The sequence below is a fragment of the Podarcis cretensis genome, assembly GCF_951804945.1.
Source record: "Podarcis cretensis genome assembly, chromosome: 12".
In the NCBI taxonomy this organism is placed as follows: domain Eukaryota; kingdom Metazoa; phylum Chordata; class Lepidosauria; order Squamata; family Lacertidae; genus Podarcis; species Podarcis cretensis.
In genome coordinates this window covers 48,335,363-48,350,250 of record NC_137181.1, presented here as the reverse complement: position 1 = coordinate 48,350,250, position 14,888 = coordinate 48,335,363, and the positions used below count along the sequence as shown (strand labels likewise).

General features: G+C 42.2%; 1 protein-coding gene across 2 annotated transcripts; it reads right to left on the bottom strand.

Annotated features, from left to right (window-relative positions):
* Positions 1–1,443: 1,443 nt before the first annotated feature.
* CDV3 (CDV3 homolog) lies at positions 1,444–14,785 on the bottom strand. 2 transcript variants are annotated; one of them, XM_079947444.1, is made up of 5 exons: positions 14,038–14,785; positions 10,853–10,932; positions 10,056–10,192; positions 8,558–8,711; positions 1,444–7,416 (listed from the first exon to the last, which is right to left on the bottom strand). In XM_079947444.1, the coding sequence occupies exons 1-5, from the start codon at positions 14,275–14,277 to the stop codon at positions 7,290–7,292; spliced, it is 738 nt and encodes a 245-aa protein (XP_079803570.1). In that variant the 5' UTR covers positions 14,278–14,785; the 3' UTR covers positions 1,444–7,289. The 2 variants fall into 2 exon arrangements, with proteins under 2 accessions (XP_079803570.1, XP_079803571.1); XM_079947445.1 differs by having other exon boundaries at positions 1,444–6,993.
* Positions 14,786–14,888: the final 103 nt, after the last annotated feature.

The following is a 14,888-nucleotide window of genomic DNA, read 5'->3' as shown; positions in this document are numbered from 1 at the left end:
AGTGTGAAGGTTAGTTCTGCTCAGCTGGAGGTCAGCGATGGAAGATTCCTCCATTTCTGGAGGCTGGACTTTCAGAAACTTCTACCTGTAGGAGCTCCCTCAGTTCTGGAATGTACAGCATTCCTAATAAATTCTAGAAGCCAGACACTTCAGTATATTGAATGAAATGCAGTATGTTTAATAAGAAGCATAAGAGGGCATTTACTCTCAGTGCAGAACTTTTCTTAGCCCCTGCCCTATTCAGTCATTATTTGCATTTTGAGGCAACAAGAGATTGCTGGACCATGCCTTTAGCCCCTGCCCTCATGCTGAATAATAATAGTAATTTTATTATTTATACCCCACCCATCTGGCTGGGTTTCCCCAGCTGCGGCTTACAGCATATATAAAAAAATTAGAAAATCAGACATTAAACGTTTCCTGATTCTTCTGTTCTTCTGGCTTCCCATGGGCTAAGGGCAATAATCGACAGCAGCAAAACTGCTGTACTTTAGGCTGCCCATGTAGGTATCTCATTGCTGATTGCAGTAAACAGATAGGAAGCCAGGAGCCATTTGACAATGAGAGCAGGGCTAAAGGTGTGCCCTGGAAACTGCTTGCTACTCGCAGAGTAATGATTGAAAAAGGCTCAGCTAGTGCAACCTGACACACGTTTTGAGGGGAGGAAATAAGTGTATTGTATCCCACTTTCCAAATGTTGCTGGGTAGAATGCTTCTGTTCAGGATTTCAGCTGCTCCATTCCACCACCACCCCTTCCTTTTTTGTGTTCAGCCATCTTGGGTTTATTGGGAGTGAAATCAGCTTTCCCCCCTTAATATATTGATTTTTCATTTATTTCTTTTGACAGCACTCGCTTCTGTCACCAGGGACATTTCCCCCCTAACCCCCCTTTTTTGCTATTCTGCTGGAGAGGAAATGACCTGTTCATACTTTGAGGTTCTTTCTACAAAATTTAAGATCTGTAAGCCACTCTCCCTCCTTCCTATGAAAACATCCAGATTCATTCTGCCAAGCAGCTCCTCTCAGCATTCCATGCCATTTATCCTAATTGGACTGTTGTTGGAGGGACTCCCCCCACCCCATAGACTACCTAACCACTGTGAGAACAAGATACTGCATTAGATGGATCTTTGGCCTGATAAACAGGGCTCTTACGTTCTTAAAGGAAAATAGTGTCTCATAGTTCAGAAGTTGCTATGTAGTTAGTATGACCAAGGGGTGTTAAGACACATGTTAACAATGGACAGTTCCTTATTTTAAACCAGAGATGGGGGACCTGTGACCTTAACCCCAATGTTGTTGGGATTCTAATTCTCATAAACACTAGAATGATCAACCACAAGGGGTGGTAGGAGTGTGCCCCAGGAACATATTGAGGGCCACATGTTCCCCCATCCTGGCTTTAAACATACACTTAAAAACAGTAGATCATACAAGAGGGATAACAAACAGTGTGAACATAAGTTTATTTCATTCAGGGAGTTTACAAAAAAAAAATATGATAATGGATCTTAAGTAATTTCCATGCAAAACCCAAAAACCTTGTTAATACAATTAGAGCTGCACAGTTAATCACATAAAACCAGAAAGGGGATGCATAAAGATTGAAAACTCAACCATGCCTTCTTGCAAAGTCCATTGTTACATGATCCATACATTTAAATAATGTTTTGTAAAGAAGCCTTCTATAGTAGTAGCAAAATACTGTAATGAAAAAGTTGAATAAGGTGACAGAATCAGCCATCAGATGTTGGCCGATTAGTTATGTTGTGCACTTCTATAGCACCTTCCATCAGGAAAACTCAAAAGCATTTTACAATGAAGTCAGCCTCACAACACCCCTGTGAGGTAGGGAAGCATTATCTTTACAGCCTAGAAAACAGAGGCACAAGAAGACTTCCATCCACACCTATGCCATACTTGCAGCAGACTATGCTTTCATCCTTGCAATGGTTTGGGATCAGATTCTTTTCATTGATGTCCATGGACTTGCCTTTGGCAAGTATGTTAACATTTTAAATCGAAGCAAGTGGTCTATATACCAGCAACGTTTATGGTAATTCATATTCTAATAGAAATGTCAAACTTTTTTTAGTTCTTAAAGTTACTTTATATATATTTAGAAGTAACTAATCTTTCATTTTAGTAACCCCCATTTACCTAATCGCAGCTTGAAGGCTCTGGAGGTTCATATTTGCAGAGATAATACATCATCCTAAAGTATTTCTTCCTATTGTTACTTTCCTCTGAGAACTATTCTACAGATTTGGCAGAATAGGAATGACAGAATTCTAACGTTCATATTACAGGTTGGGTGCACTTTTCAAATACTCTCCTCTATATGAAGCTTCATATAGGGCCTGGCAACACCCTATATATTTTTGTTTTCTACTTATGGGGAATGTGGAGGATCATTAAAAATACAAGCTACCCACCCCTGCACATAGAGTTGGTATGATTTATTCTTCAGAATTTTCTGAATCCTCAATTAGCAATTCAAGTATTTTTCTGCAGTTCCTTTTTAGTATCTGTGTTGTTTCAGACACATTGAATAAAAATGCAGTTTTATAGCTGCATCAGTGCTTTGGGACAAGATTACCTCAAGGATGAAGTGAATCAATTCCTGGGCACATTTATGTAGGTGTTATGTAAAATAAGGATATTGCTTTCCAGGATAGAATTCTTTTACATTTTGCACCTTTTAGTCTTACTCCCCAGGAAAGTTTCATTTAATGCTTACTATCAACTTTTCTTTATGTGGGCTCTTTTGAGCTAATAAAACTATACAAAGAAGCCTACTCAATGTGGCATATATTTTTGCACTTGGATTTTTGCCTACCTTGCTTTAAAAACAGCTTCATGAAAACTATCAGTTCTGACTCTCTAGTTATCTAGGCCTAGGCACAGTTTATCCAAAATAATGCAGATTTTGTTTCACTCTTCTAACATTACTTGCAGCCGTCCACACTTTCAGCTATAACATGGATTATCAGGGATACAGCAGTCTAAGGCCTCATCACTAAACTTTTCCACATACAGGTCCCACTGAAGTCAAGTATTAAGAGTATATAGAAGACACTGTCTATGCAGACATGGCTTTAACAGTACAGCCTGACAGGTGGTGGTGGGAAGCTGAGGAATGACCCTGCTCACCTGATGCTAACATACTGGATCTCATATCTGAATAGGAGCCTATGCATGTAGAACCCAATACCTCCAAGTCCTTGGAGTAAAAATTGTGCTGTTTGGGCCTATGCAGGTTGGGCAATATGCACATAGTCTCCTATTCAAATGAGACTCCAAATATACAGGTATCAAGCGGATGCACCAGCAGTGCAAGGGCACTCATGACCCCCTAAAGTTTGTGAGCGCTGCTGTTAAGAGCCACATCTGCATAAAGCTTGCATTGCAACCACACCATTATAGCATTTGTACAGACGCCTCTGAAAGTGATGCAAAGGCTCTCAGGCACTCCTAATGCTTCCATGGAGTGAACACCCACTCCATAGGATCTCTTTACCATGCATCACAGATGCATTAAAAATGATCCAACCATGTTTGGAATAAAAAGCTCTACCATCAACACATATTTCTTGTTATGCTATCAAAAGTCCAGATTAAAACCCTATTTTATTTAAGCCTGGCTTATTTGACCCTCACATTCCTTTCTTTGCATGAAGTTGGCTTTCAAGTGCTTTACTGAATAGGTTACAACTATTACGCCTGCTTTGAACAAGATGATGTCATGAACATTATAAAGTGTCAATAATGCAGTAATACAACTAAATATTTTTATGACCGATTACAAATATGGTGCACGTTCTGCCAAAAGTCAGTCTTACGTCCATTCACAGAATAGCTACCGGAACACAAATAGAAAATGGATTGCACGAGACAAGGTTTGATTTCAGGGATAGAAATGTTCCTATTTGTGCTCGCTTCGGCGGCACATATAGTAGAAATGTTCCTGTTGGGGCGTTTCTGAAATTTAGTGTGTGGCTGCTAGAAACAAAAAGCAGGGCCCAGATTCTTCATGCTAACAACTAAAACTTCACCATGAAAATTTACCAATAACGAACTGGCAACAGATGTCAAGAAAGAACCATTACTCACTTCCAATCTCGATATGCCTCAATTAATCTTCCTTTCCTTTAAGCCTATGGATCATAAACTGTAAAGCAGTTCTGTAACAGGATGTATCCCATCATGTAGGTAAAATAGGCATACATAAGGATCCAGCAACTTCACACAGACTGCCTCTATGCATATCGGCCTACCAAGGAAGTAGAACTACACTTTGTCCTAAAAGCGATTCAGCAGTATGAAAAGTACTATATGACATGTTTCTTTGAGCTGTATCTTGGGTTTTGGAAAACATTTGTGACTTAAAGAGACAATTCAGAGGCCTAGTGCTTCAATGGCCTGATTTACACGTCATGTTAAACCATAGTTAAAACTGGTTTATTGTGAATATGCTTTGTTTCCCCTCACATCTGCTGCTGCCAGGAAACAAGCCAGGCCCTTGACTTTTCAAGATGCTTGAACGAATGATTGGGATTAGTTTCCCCAGAAATGCACTCTAAGCAGTAAGTTAAGAATCTTGGTTACTGCTCATTGTTTGCAGAGAAATGGGTAAGAACCCTTGGTGGAGCTTTTCATAATTTTTCAGCATTGTGCACCAGTGTGCTGTACACTCACATTAAACCAGGGTTTGTTTTTAACAGTAGTTGAATGTGAATGTGTACTGGGCCAATGGAATCAAGTTCTTCTATGTGAAATATTTCTCTTTGAGGCTTCAGACCTCAGGCTTCAGACCTCAGGAATGGGCAGCCAACATGGTACCTCAAGATGCTGCTCCAGCTCCCATCAGTCCCAGCCAGCATGTCCAATAGCTACCCCTGATCTAGGACTTCAGAAGGCTGTCCAACTGGGATTAGTGATTGTAATCAGCGGCTCTGATTACAAACCTCAGCACTTCTAGTTCCTCACCATAGCAAGCAATCAACTTACTTGCTACTTCCCATTAGTTTGTGGCTTTTCTTAGTAGTATATGGGTGAGGTAGACAGTAACCAGACAAAGCTAAACGAAGATCACTCCTCATTAGCAACAGCTGCTTTGAAGTCCCAATTCTGTGCACATCTACTCAGAAGTAAGCCACGCTGAGTTCAATGGAACTTACTCCCATGTCATGTATAAAAAATTGCAACCTCGAGTTTCAGCTTCATGATCCTTTATGAGCTTTGCCATGCTCAGTTTAAATGACATAGCATCATAACTAAATGTAGATTCATTAGACTCCAGAAGCCATGTACATTGCCATGTATTATATTTATTAATGTTACAATGTTATCTTGCTTTGTCGACCATGCCCAAGAACTCAAGTGAAGATACAAAGGACAGCTTCATCCTACCCTATACAGTATATTAAAACTTGATTCATGTGTAGTAACAACCTTCATAAAATGCCAAAGTTGCAATTTTAAGTTTTTGCTATGTCATTAAGTGACATACATATACACATAATCTTTAGCTTTAATACCCTGCCAATGTTTTGTTGGCGAAGAAATACACTTTGAGGAAGATACAACTCAATGGTGTCAGCTGTAGATTTACTTTCAGTGATATGGACATCTAGTGGCCTAGCTTTACAAAAGGCAACTATTTAGTAGCGTTTTCTTTCAATTATGCCAAGCAATTCTTTGATCACAAAGCCAATGCAATTCTAGGCAGAGGGGGAAAGTTCGTTACCCAGAATATTAATCATTTCACATCATAGCCAGTCGTCAATTGCAAAGTCACCCCGTGTTTATAACTAAAGCTGTTTCCTATGAATGTATTTTACCTACCCATCTCACAAAGCTGTATGCTCTGAGGATGTCTGAATTCCTGCTCAAGAGTCAAGAAAGCAACAGGACCCTTGAAAAGACACAGCAGCAGCAGCAGCCACATCAAGATTTAGTTGAGAAGAAAATTTAGGGAGGATTACCTTCTGTACCCCAGGTATCTCTTTGGGAGTTGGTTTGAATTCTATTCACGATCAGTGTCATACTGTACAGTAAAGCACAAATCTTAGCATATAAGTGTTATTGTACTAGTATCTCTCCAAATGTCACACAGCTGGTCAGAAGACTGATCTTTGACTGAAGTTTTCACTTAATCTTTGGGCAACAGACAAAAAACTGTCATAAGTGCAACACATTTCCAGAATATTTCCATGTTTCAACCAGTAAGAAACCACAACAAATGACATTTTTCACTAGACATATAATTACTTCCATCCTGCAAATACAATAGTGTGTGCGACCAACAGCTGATACTTGCCATAATACATTGTTAAGGTTAAGTATACGGCTTGAATTTTTCAAAAATGAGCTCCACAGACTAGGGGCGCATAGACATTTGTTGGCCATTGAATGCAAATCTACAGAAATCCTAGTCACTTGAAAATAAAGAAAAAATAATGTATGGATAGTCTGCATAATCCATACTGCTACTTAACTATGCTGCAATTTCTCAAGCCAAAAAAAGGCATTTTTAAAAAAAATAAAAGAGTTTACATAGATGAAACCAGTTAATATACGCAGACTAGTGTCCCTACCTAAGTTTTCTATCTGGATGGATATTTATTTTCTGGAAACCTAAATTGAAACATAACCCAAACAAACAGCTCAACGCTACACTGCATATTTTTGAAAGTGGTATATGCTAGAGGTTCCTAGTAAGTTATGGCTACATATGAAAGGATGGAATAATAAATGGGGGCACACAGGACAAATTGCTCATTTAAGGTCACTTAAATTTGTCATTTAGAATAAATCAGAACCCAGATGGCTGACTTCTGCAGGATTTCTGAGAGGAATCCAGTAGAGCTGGTTTCGAGTTTCAGGTGGCCACTAAAGAGTTGTAACCTTTTCCAGAAGTTGTGATCCACATGGTGTCCACAATGAGTGCAGCAAGTCTGAGGTAGTCAACCCTTACGAAGGCTCAGTATCTGAACATAAAAAAATTTGAAATAACCACTGGCTGCCGATAGCTTTTGCAGAGTAATCAAAACACTGGGGACTCTTGTTCGACCAGTTACATTAATTTCCCTCATATCCAAAAGAAGTGTCAGATGTACCAAATTAAGCATACTTCCATAGAGCAAATCACTTACGTCAAAGAGGTCTGCACTTGTTGCAGTAGATCCAGCAGATATAAGACGGCATGTTCATAATAGGTGGTTTAGTTACCTTAGACTGGAAAGGTATCAAATAACCATTCCTTAATTGTAATGTGTGTACAGCTTTACTGATCCCCAAGCACAGCATATTGGTTGTCTAGCTGAAGTTTAGTTGCCTGGGATTTTGAAACCTCATCCCTACCTCTAGTTTTGTGTTTTACTACTTCAAAGCTCTTCTCCATTTCTTTATCCCTAAGGGAAAATAAATGTAATCAGTAACTGTCTTACACACACTTGCCCCTTAGTAATATTATTTCAATGACACTAGTTTTGGTTGCAAAGTTCCATGGCTAGGGCCACTGACAGAATGGATATATGGCCCAGAACCCAGGGGGCTATTGTAGGCAGAGTCAAGAGCTTCTGCATGTTAAGTGGGATATTTCTTTGAACACAAAGCCTCAATGGCATTAACACAAACTGCTTTCAAAACACCACTAGCAGATTATCTTCTGTTCAAAAAAACAAGTTCAAAGCTATGCTGAAGAGTGTGTTAGTGGTAGAGTTTGCTGAACTGTGGCCATAAACAAACATACTACTTCACACTCCCAGAGTTTTGAACACTGCAATACCATAACAATTGTAAATATTTTAAAGTAACTGTTCCAAAGCATTGGCCTATATCCAAAAAAACCGTACAACTAGTTCTGCATGCCCAAGAGAGGTTTAAGGAAAGCCTCTTTCGAAATGGGGTGCTCAGGTTTCAAAAACAGTTTGTGATATGGCATTGGGTGTATGTGTGTGTCTGACAGTCAAAGAAAAGCATTCCACCAAGCACGCCCAAGGCCTTGGGAGCCCTTAAAGTAGCTCTCAGGATCACAGTCACAATCACAATCTCAGGGTTAGTGAGAGATTGTGATGAATGTCCTGCAAATGCCATCTTTGTTAACATACTTTGTTCCACAGGCAGACAAAATTGCAACAGGGCTTAAGCTGTAGTTTAGCCGAGCAAGTCAACTCTGAGGCATAACATTATTTCTTCTGCTGAGATAAGAAAAGCACTGAAGTCCTGCAAATGGCACACTGAATTTAAGATCCACACAGGACTGTGATTCGTTATGTGGAATTGGCACACATCATGCCTTTCAACATTCTACCACCCAACCCCTCAGAACACTTTCCTGTAAAACAAATTAAAAGCCTCTTGACCAAACTTATGCAGGCAGTGCTCCTAGAATAACATATCTGCAATTAAAATCCACTTGCTTCTTCTGGTGCAAATAACACCACAAACTTGTTTATGGTCTCAGTGGACAGGTTTATGAAGCTTTGAACCAATGATTAGGGGGGGAAGAGATTTTAAAGCAGATGTGCAGAGTCCTATTACTATACTTACTTTCTAGTATCTACATGCTTGGCAGTGGCCTGCAATGATGGGAATTGTGTATCACTATAAATCTCTGGTGGTCCTTGTGGCACTTTCCTTGTTCTAGTTTCTCTTGCTCCGGGTGGCCTATATACTCCACTGGACTGGACTGGCTCTGGGGTTTCTGCAAATAAGACAGAAAGAGCATTAGAAATAGTCATGTGTAATTAGATTAATATGAAGGACTCTGCTGTTATAATATTCCAGTTTAATATATTCAGTCTGGATTTAAACAATCCAGTTTAATATATTCAGTCTGGATTTAAACAATCATCTGGTGTAGAGGAGTGCTGCTGGCAGGCAACATATAATCAAAGCTAATTTTAAAAAATATGCCAACTGCTTTTTTCAGGAGTAATGTTAAATCATGGTTTGTTGTTACTGCAATGTTCTCTCTCCTTCAAGAGATGGGTGGAACCTGAAACTTCTATTTTCAGTTCAGAGCAAACTATTGTCTCCCTGCTTTTGCCAAATATGGAAACTGATACCTTACAGAAATTAGCTCACAAACTGGGATATCAGACACAGTGAGAAATGTGGTTTATTCCAAACTACAAATGGAAACTTCAAATTTCCTCTTTTTTGAGTGAAAAAGGAAGGCAAGGGGGAAGTACGCGAATCCACCTAAATGTTGTGTGGTGCTGTGTGTGGCAAGCCGCTTCCTGTTCTTTTTCTTTTTTTTTTAAATTAGCCACATCAAGAAAATATTTATTAGTATACATCAGCATTCGAAAACAGCTCGGCGCCAGTCACCCGGCCTTTTTCGACTGGAGAAGCCACACTGCCAAGCAAATCACCTGGTGTGCAGGGTAGCGTGGCAGCAAAAAAGAAAGTGCTCAAACCCCAGGTCCCAGGAGCTACATGGCGCCTAGCTCTCCTATCCCAGTTTCTAACACTGGACATAAGGGCATCTTGTCTATGCATGAGAAAAACAAATTTTTGCACATCCTTTTTAAGCAGAGGCAAATACAACTATGTATACTACCAAGGTAAGCAACAGTAATCTTATGGACTGCTTTCACTATCTCCCTGTAATATTATGATTTTCCTCTCAAATGAAGAAATGTTTAACAAATAGTAACTGTTAGGAATTCTGGCACCTAGGGAGCTTGAATTTTTCTTTTAGCTCTTGGTATTAATACTGTACAGCAGGAACAACACCCTACACCTATTGAGCGATGGCTATACTGCATCACACACACTACTTACTCTTGCATTGGTAAACAATGCTTTAATTTTAACAAACCAGATTACTTTCCCTCTCCTTAGTTCTGTCAACTTGTTTCACTTTTTCCATAGAAGACCAACCTTATTAATTTGTATGAATCATGTTACATAACACTGAGATGTTTGTATCCTGCAATTAAATTTTGAGAATCAATGGGAAGCTCAAATAACAGAAAGCCCAATACAAGCCATTTCAATCAATATACCTTTAAAATAAACAGCGAAAAAACCAACAACTCACCAATAATTTCAGCAACAGGTGTCTGTGTAGGAGCAGATCTATTCCAAGGACCTGACAACTTATCCATACCCCCACCTGGTTCTTCACTGTTATCCCTTGGCTCTTCCCTCTTTTCACCATCTTCATCATCTTTTTCACTGAAATAAAAACAAAGGTGAAATACATGTTCATCATTTTCGTAAAGCAAGAATGTATGACACCATGCACATTTTGCATATTATGACATTAAGTACAGTTCTCCACCCTGTGTGAATATACAAAAGTATCAACAGAGTCTGGCAATTTAAAAAACGGGCCTGTAGTTAGGAAAGGAGGGACAAAGATTTAGAATTACACAACTCAAGGGATAGCAAAGGCAAATAATTCCAATATAAGTCTGCCCATATCTGTTTTAAGAGACATGCTTAAACAGCATATTACCCAGCAAAAGGAAGTACAGTAGACAACCACAGTTTAGTTCTTTAGGTTTGACAATTACTGAGAAGTGACAGAACACCCATAAACATGTTTAAAGTATTCAAGTGCTTTCTAAGCCATACAAAGCAGCAGAACTTCAAGGAAACATTTTATAAAAGTGGCTAAGATGCAGATAGATTGTGCTGATCGCTTCAAGCCATTCTGTGGCACGTCTAGGGATATGACTTTGTTAGTGCCTTTTCTTCAGCTATTAAGCTGTTGTATGTTAGGCTGAAATAACTCATGAGGCTGCAAGTAATATCTCTATCAGTGAGGCACATTCAGAAAGTTGATGAGTACAATTATATTTTAACAAGTGTGTCTTTTTAAGACAGTAATACCTAATTTGCATGGAGTGAACTCTGAGACCACTGTAGTCAATTACTTCTTCTTGCTCAAATTCCTTCCACTCATCCTCCTCCTGTAAGAGACAAACATTATGTAGACTCATTATCTGCTCTTATCAGAAGGCAACCAGCACAATAAGCTCTAAAATTATTGTGTAATATAAAAAACAAAAAAAGATATTAAATTGTACAATAGTAAAAAAAACCCTCACAGAATGCAAATATTTCTATTTCTTTGCAATGAAGTAAACACTGCACATAATACATTTCAAGTTTCCAGAATTTCACATACATTTCTTATTTCTAATTAATATACATGATTACCTCAATTCTAACGTATTTGCTTAAGCTAGTAAAGAAGAGTGCATATAACTTGTGTTTCTGTGTAAGCATTTTGTTTTTATTATCCAACCTGGCCCTATTGGAATAGACTTTAATAACACTTTGCACTTATTTCCTAATATATTCAAGCCTCTTCATGGCAGGCATGATTACAGTGTACGATGTGTGCAAGTGTGGGTTCATACACTAGTGAAGTTTCCCCATGATGCAATGGAATCCTTGAGTCTACAGGAAATAGTTTGGATCCAAAGACCCCACAGTTTAGCTTGAGCAAGAGGTGGTGGGAAAATAGGCTCTTCTTGGCTCTCTGGAGTTAGCTTTTTGAGGACTAGAGATAGTGGAGAGAAAATTGGCAACAGCACCCTCTCATGCAAGTGGAAGGGCTTTCCACTTTGGATCCATGCCACTGTCTTCCTTTAAATTTCTGCCATCTATTAAGCAGAGGATTAAATTTCAGCTGGAAAGTTATTATCTATGGCCAACAAATCTTACCCAAGAAGAAAATACTGATCTGAAAAGTATTTGCTAACAGGAAATCTACACTCCTATCTTCCAAAAAAATGAGACACAGATGGACAGCATTCTAGACTGGTAACTTGTAGTCCATCAAAGCAACACTCTTTCAGTAGATGGGTCCATCTTTTATTACCTATACAATGGTACCTCGGGTTAAGTAATTAATTCGTTCTGGAGGTCTGTTCTTAACCTGAAACTGTTCTTAACCTGAAGCACCACTTTAGCTAATGGGGCCTCCTGTGGCCGCCGGAGCACCATTTCTGTTCTCATCCTGAAGCAACGTTCTTAACCCGAGGTAATATTTCTGGGTTAGCGGAGTCTGTAACCTGAAGCGTATGTAACCCGAGGCACCACCGTATACTCATACCAATTATTCTTATAGTGCTCATGCTTATGTAGCCAAAGCAGCACCACCAAAGCACATTGGCAGATCAGAGTAACTTTGATGTATGGGTATGAACCAAAAAATCTATAGGGAAAAACAGGTGGACCCCAAAGAAGCACCCTGAGTTGCACAGAACATTGTGAGAGAAGGGAAAGAACCTAACAGCACCTCCCTGTTAGAAAATATTGCAACTTTTTTTTTTGGGGGGGGGGGGTTAGCCTAGAGAAAAGGCACATGAGGTGACATGGTGTAAATCTGAAAAACTGCATGGCATGGACAATATCTCACTCCCTGAAAACTCGTGGACATCCAATGAAGCTGAATTAGGGACAGATAAAGTATTCCTTCATGCAGCGTATAGTATAAACTAACTTGTTCCCACAGGAGGCAAGTGATGGCCACCAACTTAGATAGCTTAAATAAGGATTGGACCAATTAAAAGAGAATAAGGCTAGCAATGGCTACTAGCTGTGATTGCTCTGCCTCCATTCTTGGAGGCAAGAATGCCTCTGAACACCAGTTGCTGGAAGCCACAGGAGGAGAGAAAGTGCTCTTGTGCTTGGATGCTGCTTGTTGGTTTCCTATAGGAACCTGGTTGGCCAGTTTGAGAACAGTATGCTGGACGAGGTGGGTCTTTGTCCTGATTTAGCAGGCTCTTCTAAAGAGGTGGATATAGGATAGAGTGGCTTGAACAGGAGACAAGACACACAAACATATATATTAAAGGACAGAAAGAAGCATCTGATTGCTTGGACAGGCCTCCTGGTGCACACAGAAAATCTGTTTTTCAGTGTCCCCAGGGACAGAAGACAGCTGATCAGTGTTGGGGGAGAAGGGATTGAAAGAGACCAAAAAAACCCACATTCCATACCACAGCATTTTGTTGCAGCCCCACCTATGGCTCCCTAATGTGGATTTCTCACCAAACTTATTCCCTCATCTTCAAAAATCATTGCAATGTTGTCCAAACATTTGATCTAGAATCACCGCATTAGGTTAAGAACAGCCTGCTGAGTCAGGCGAATGGGCTGTCTAGTCCAGCATCCTATTCTCACAGTGGCCACCCAACCACAAGAAGATGAGCCTCAATGTGACAATGGCCAAACGTAGAATATTAGAGATATATTGAAAAAACAACACCTCTGCCCTGTCCTTGAGGAGTTTTATGAAAACTTCAGTGTCTCAAATATTGAAAGCTACTGACCAGATAAAACAAGGATGCAGCATTGTGTGTAAAAACCTCATGTGCCAGTGAAAGCTGTTTAATCCATGTTACACAGCTCCAATGCAACTGAATGAAGTACTTCGGGAACCATTTTTGGAAGGCAATGAAAAGCCCCGGAAGAAGTTACATTACCATGTTACTTCTACGGCTGAAGGTAAGCACTCAGTGGCACGACTGGACGATTACACGGGGGGGGGGGGGGAATTATCCCTGCCTGCCAGCATGAAGGCACAGCTCAAGGGAGAGAGCCACGGCCTCAGTTACTACGGACATGCCTCAAATGAACAGAGGCTGCTGGGAACAAAGCAGTTTATGCAAACTCCGGCGCCGTTACAAAAGAGCCGGGGGTTGCGTGGGTGGGGGCGCAAGTCGACTATTTCAAGCCCAGTGATTTGGGTTCCACACCGGGCATCTACTTATCGCTAAATACGAGAGTCCTCAACTCTGCCCTCGTCCCCACCCCATCCGCCGGGAGGGTTAAGGAGTGACCGATGGGTGCGACTTCCACGCGCCCCACGCCAAGGCCACGGCGGCCGGGCTGACCCCGCAGAGGCGCCCTCTGCTGACAGGAAGTCACCAACGCCCACAGGAAGCAGATAATTCCCTACTTCTCTCTCTCTCTCTCTCTCACCGCCATCCCCCCCCCCCACGCCGCCCCATGACTGGTCATGCTGGAACCCACCCGGCTCAGCCCCGCCCCCGCCTGCTCACCTTAATCCCCCCCTTCGTCGCGGCGGCGTTGGCATTGGAGGCCGTCCCGGAGCCGCCCTCGCCCTGCCGGCTGCCCCCGCCCCCACCCCCGCCAGAAGCGTTGGCAGGGGCGTTGTGCGAGGCAGCCGAGGAGGCGGCCGTTGCCGCGGCGGCGGCCCCCCGGCTGCTCTTCTCTTTCCGCTTCTTCTTGTCCCGCTTCGCGAAAAAGTCGTCCAAGCTCCTTTCCTCAGTCTCGGCCATGGCGGCGGCGGCTCCTCCTCGCGCTCCGGTTCAAACCGGTTGCGGCTGACGGGACGTGTCTTCCTCGCGCCTGACGGCGGTTGGGCGCCTACCAAGCCGACGCGCTGCGCCGGGGGAGGGAGGGAGGGAGGGAAGGCGAGCGAGCGACCCCCTCACAGGTGCCCACGTGCGCCTCGACGGGGGTGGCAGCCGCTCGCCCCTTCCGCGGGAGGCGAATGGTACAGTCCTCAAACCGCCAGCTGCCCGCGCGCCGGACGCCTCTCTCTCCCTCCCTCCCTCCCTCCTCAGCTCACGCGGCGGCGGCGGCGGCTTCCGCTCTCCACGTTGGTGGCCGCCGCTTGACACAGCCAAAGGAAAAGTGGGGGCGAGGGAAGATAGGAGGGGGGGCGGAGCCAAGCGGCAGGAGCTTTTTCTAACGTGGCACCTTATTGGGCATGGCGGCGCAGAGGCGGGAGGCCGCGCGCGCCTCCTTCCGCCGTGGCCAACCCGCCCAAAGGGAACAAACGGCCCGGGAGCCAATGAGAGGCAAAGGAGGCCTGCGTGACGAGCTTTGGGTGCGGCAGAAGCGTCAACAGCCCCGTTTGTGATTGGCCCGGCGGCCCGGAATGTGG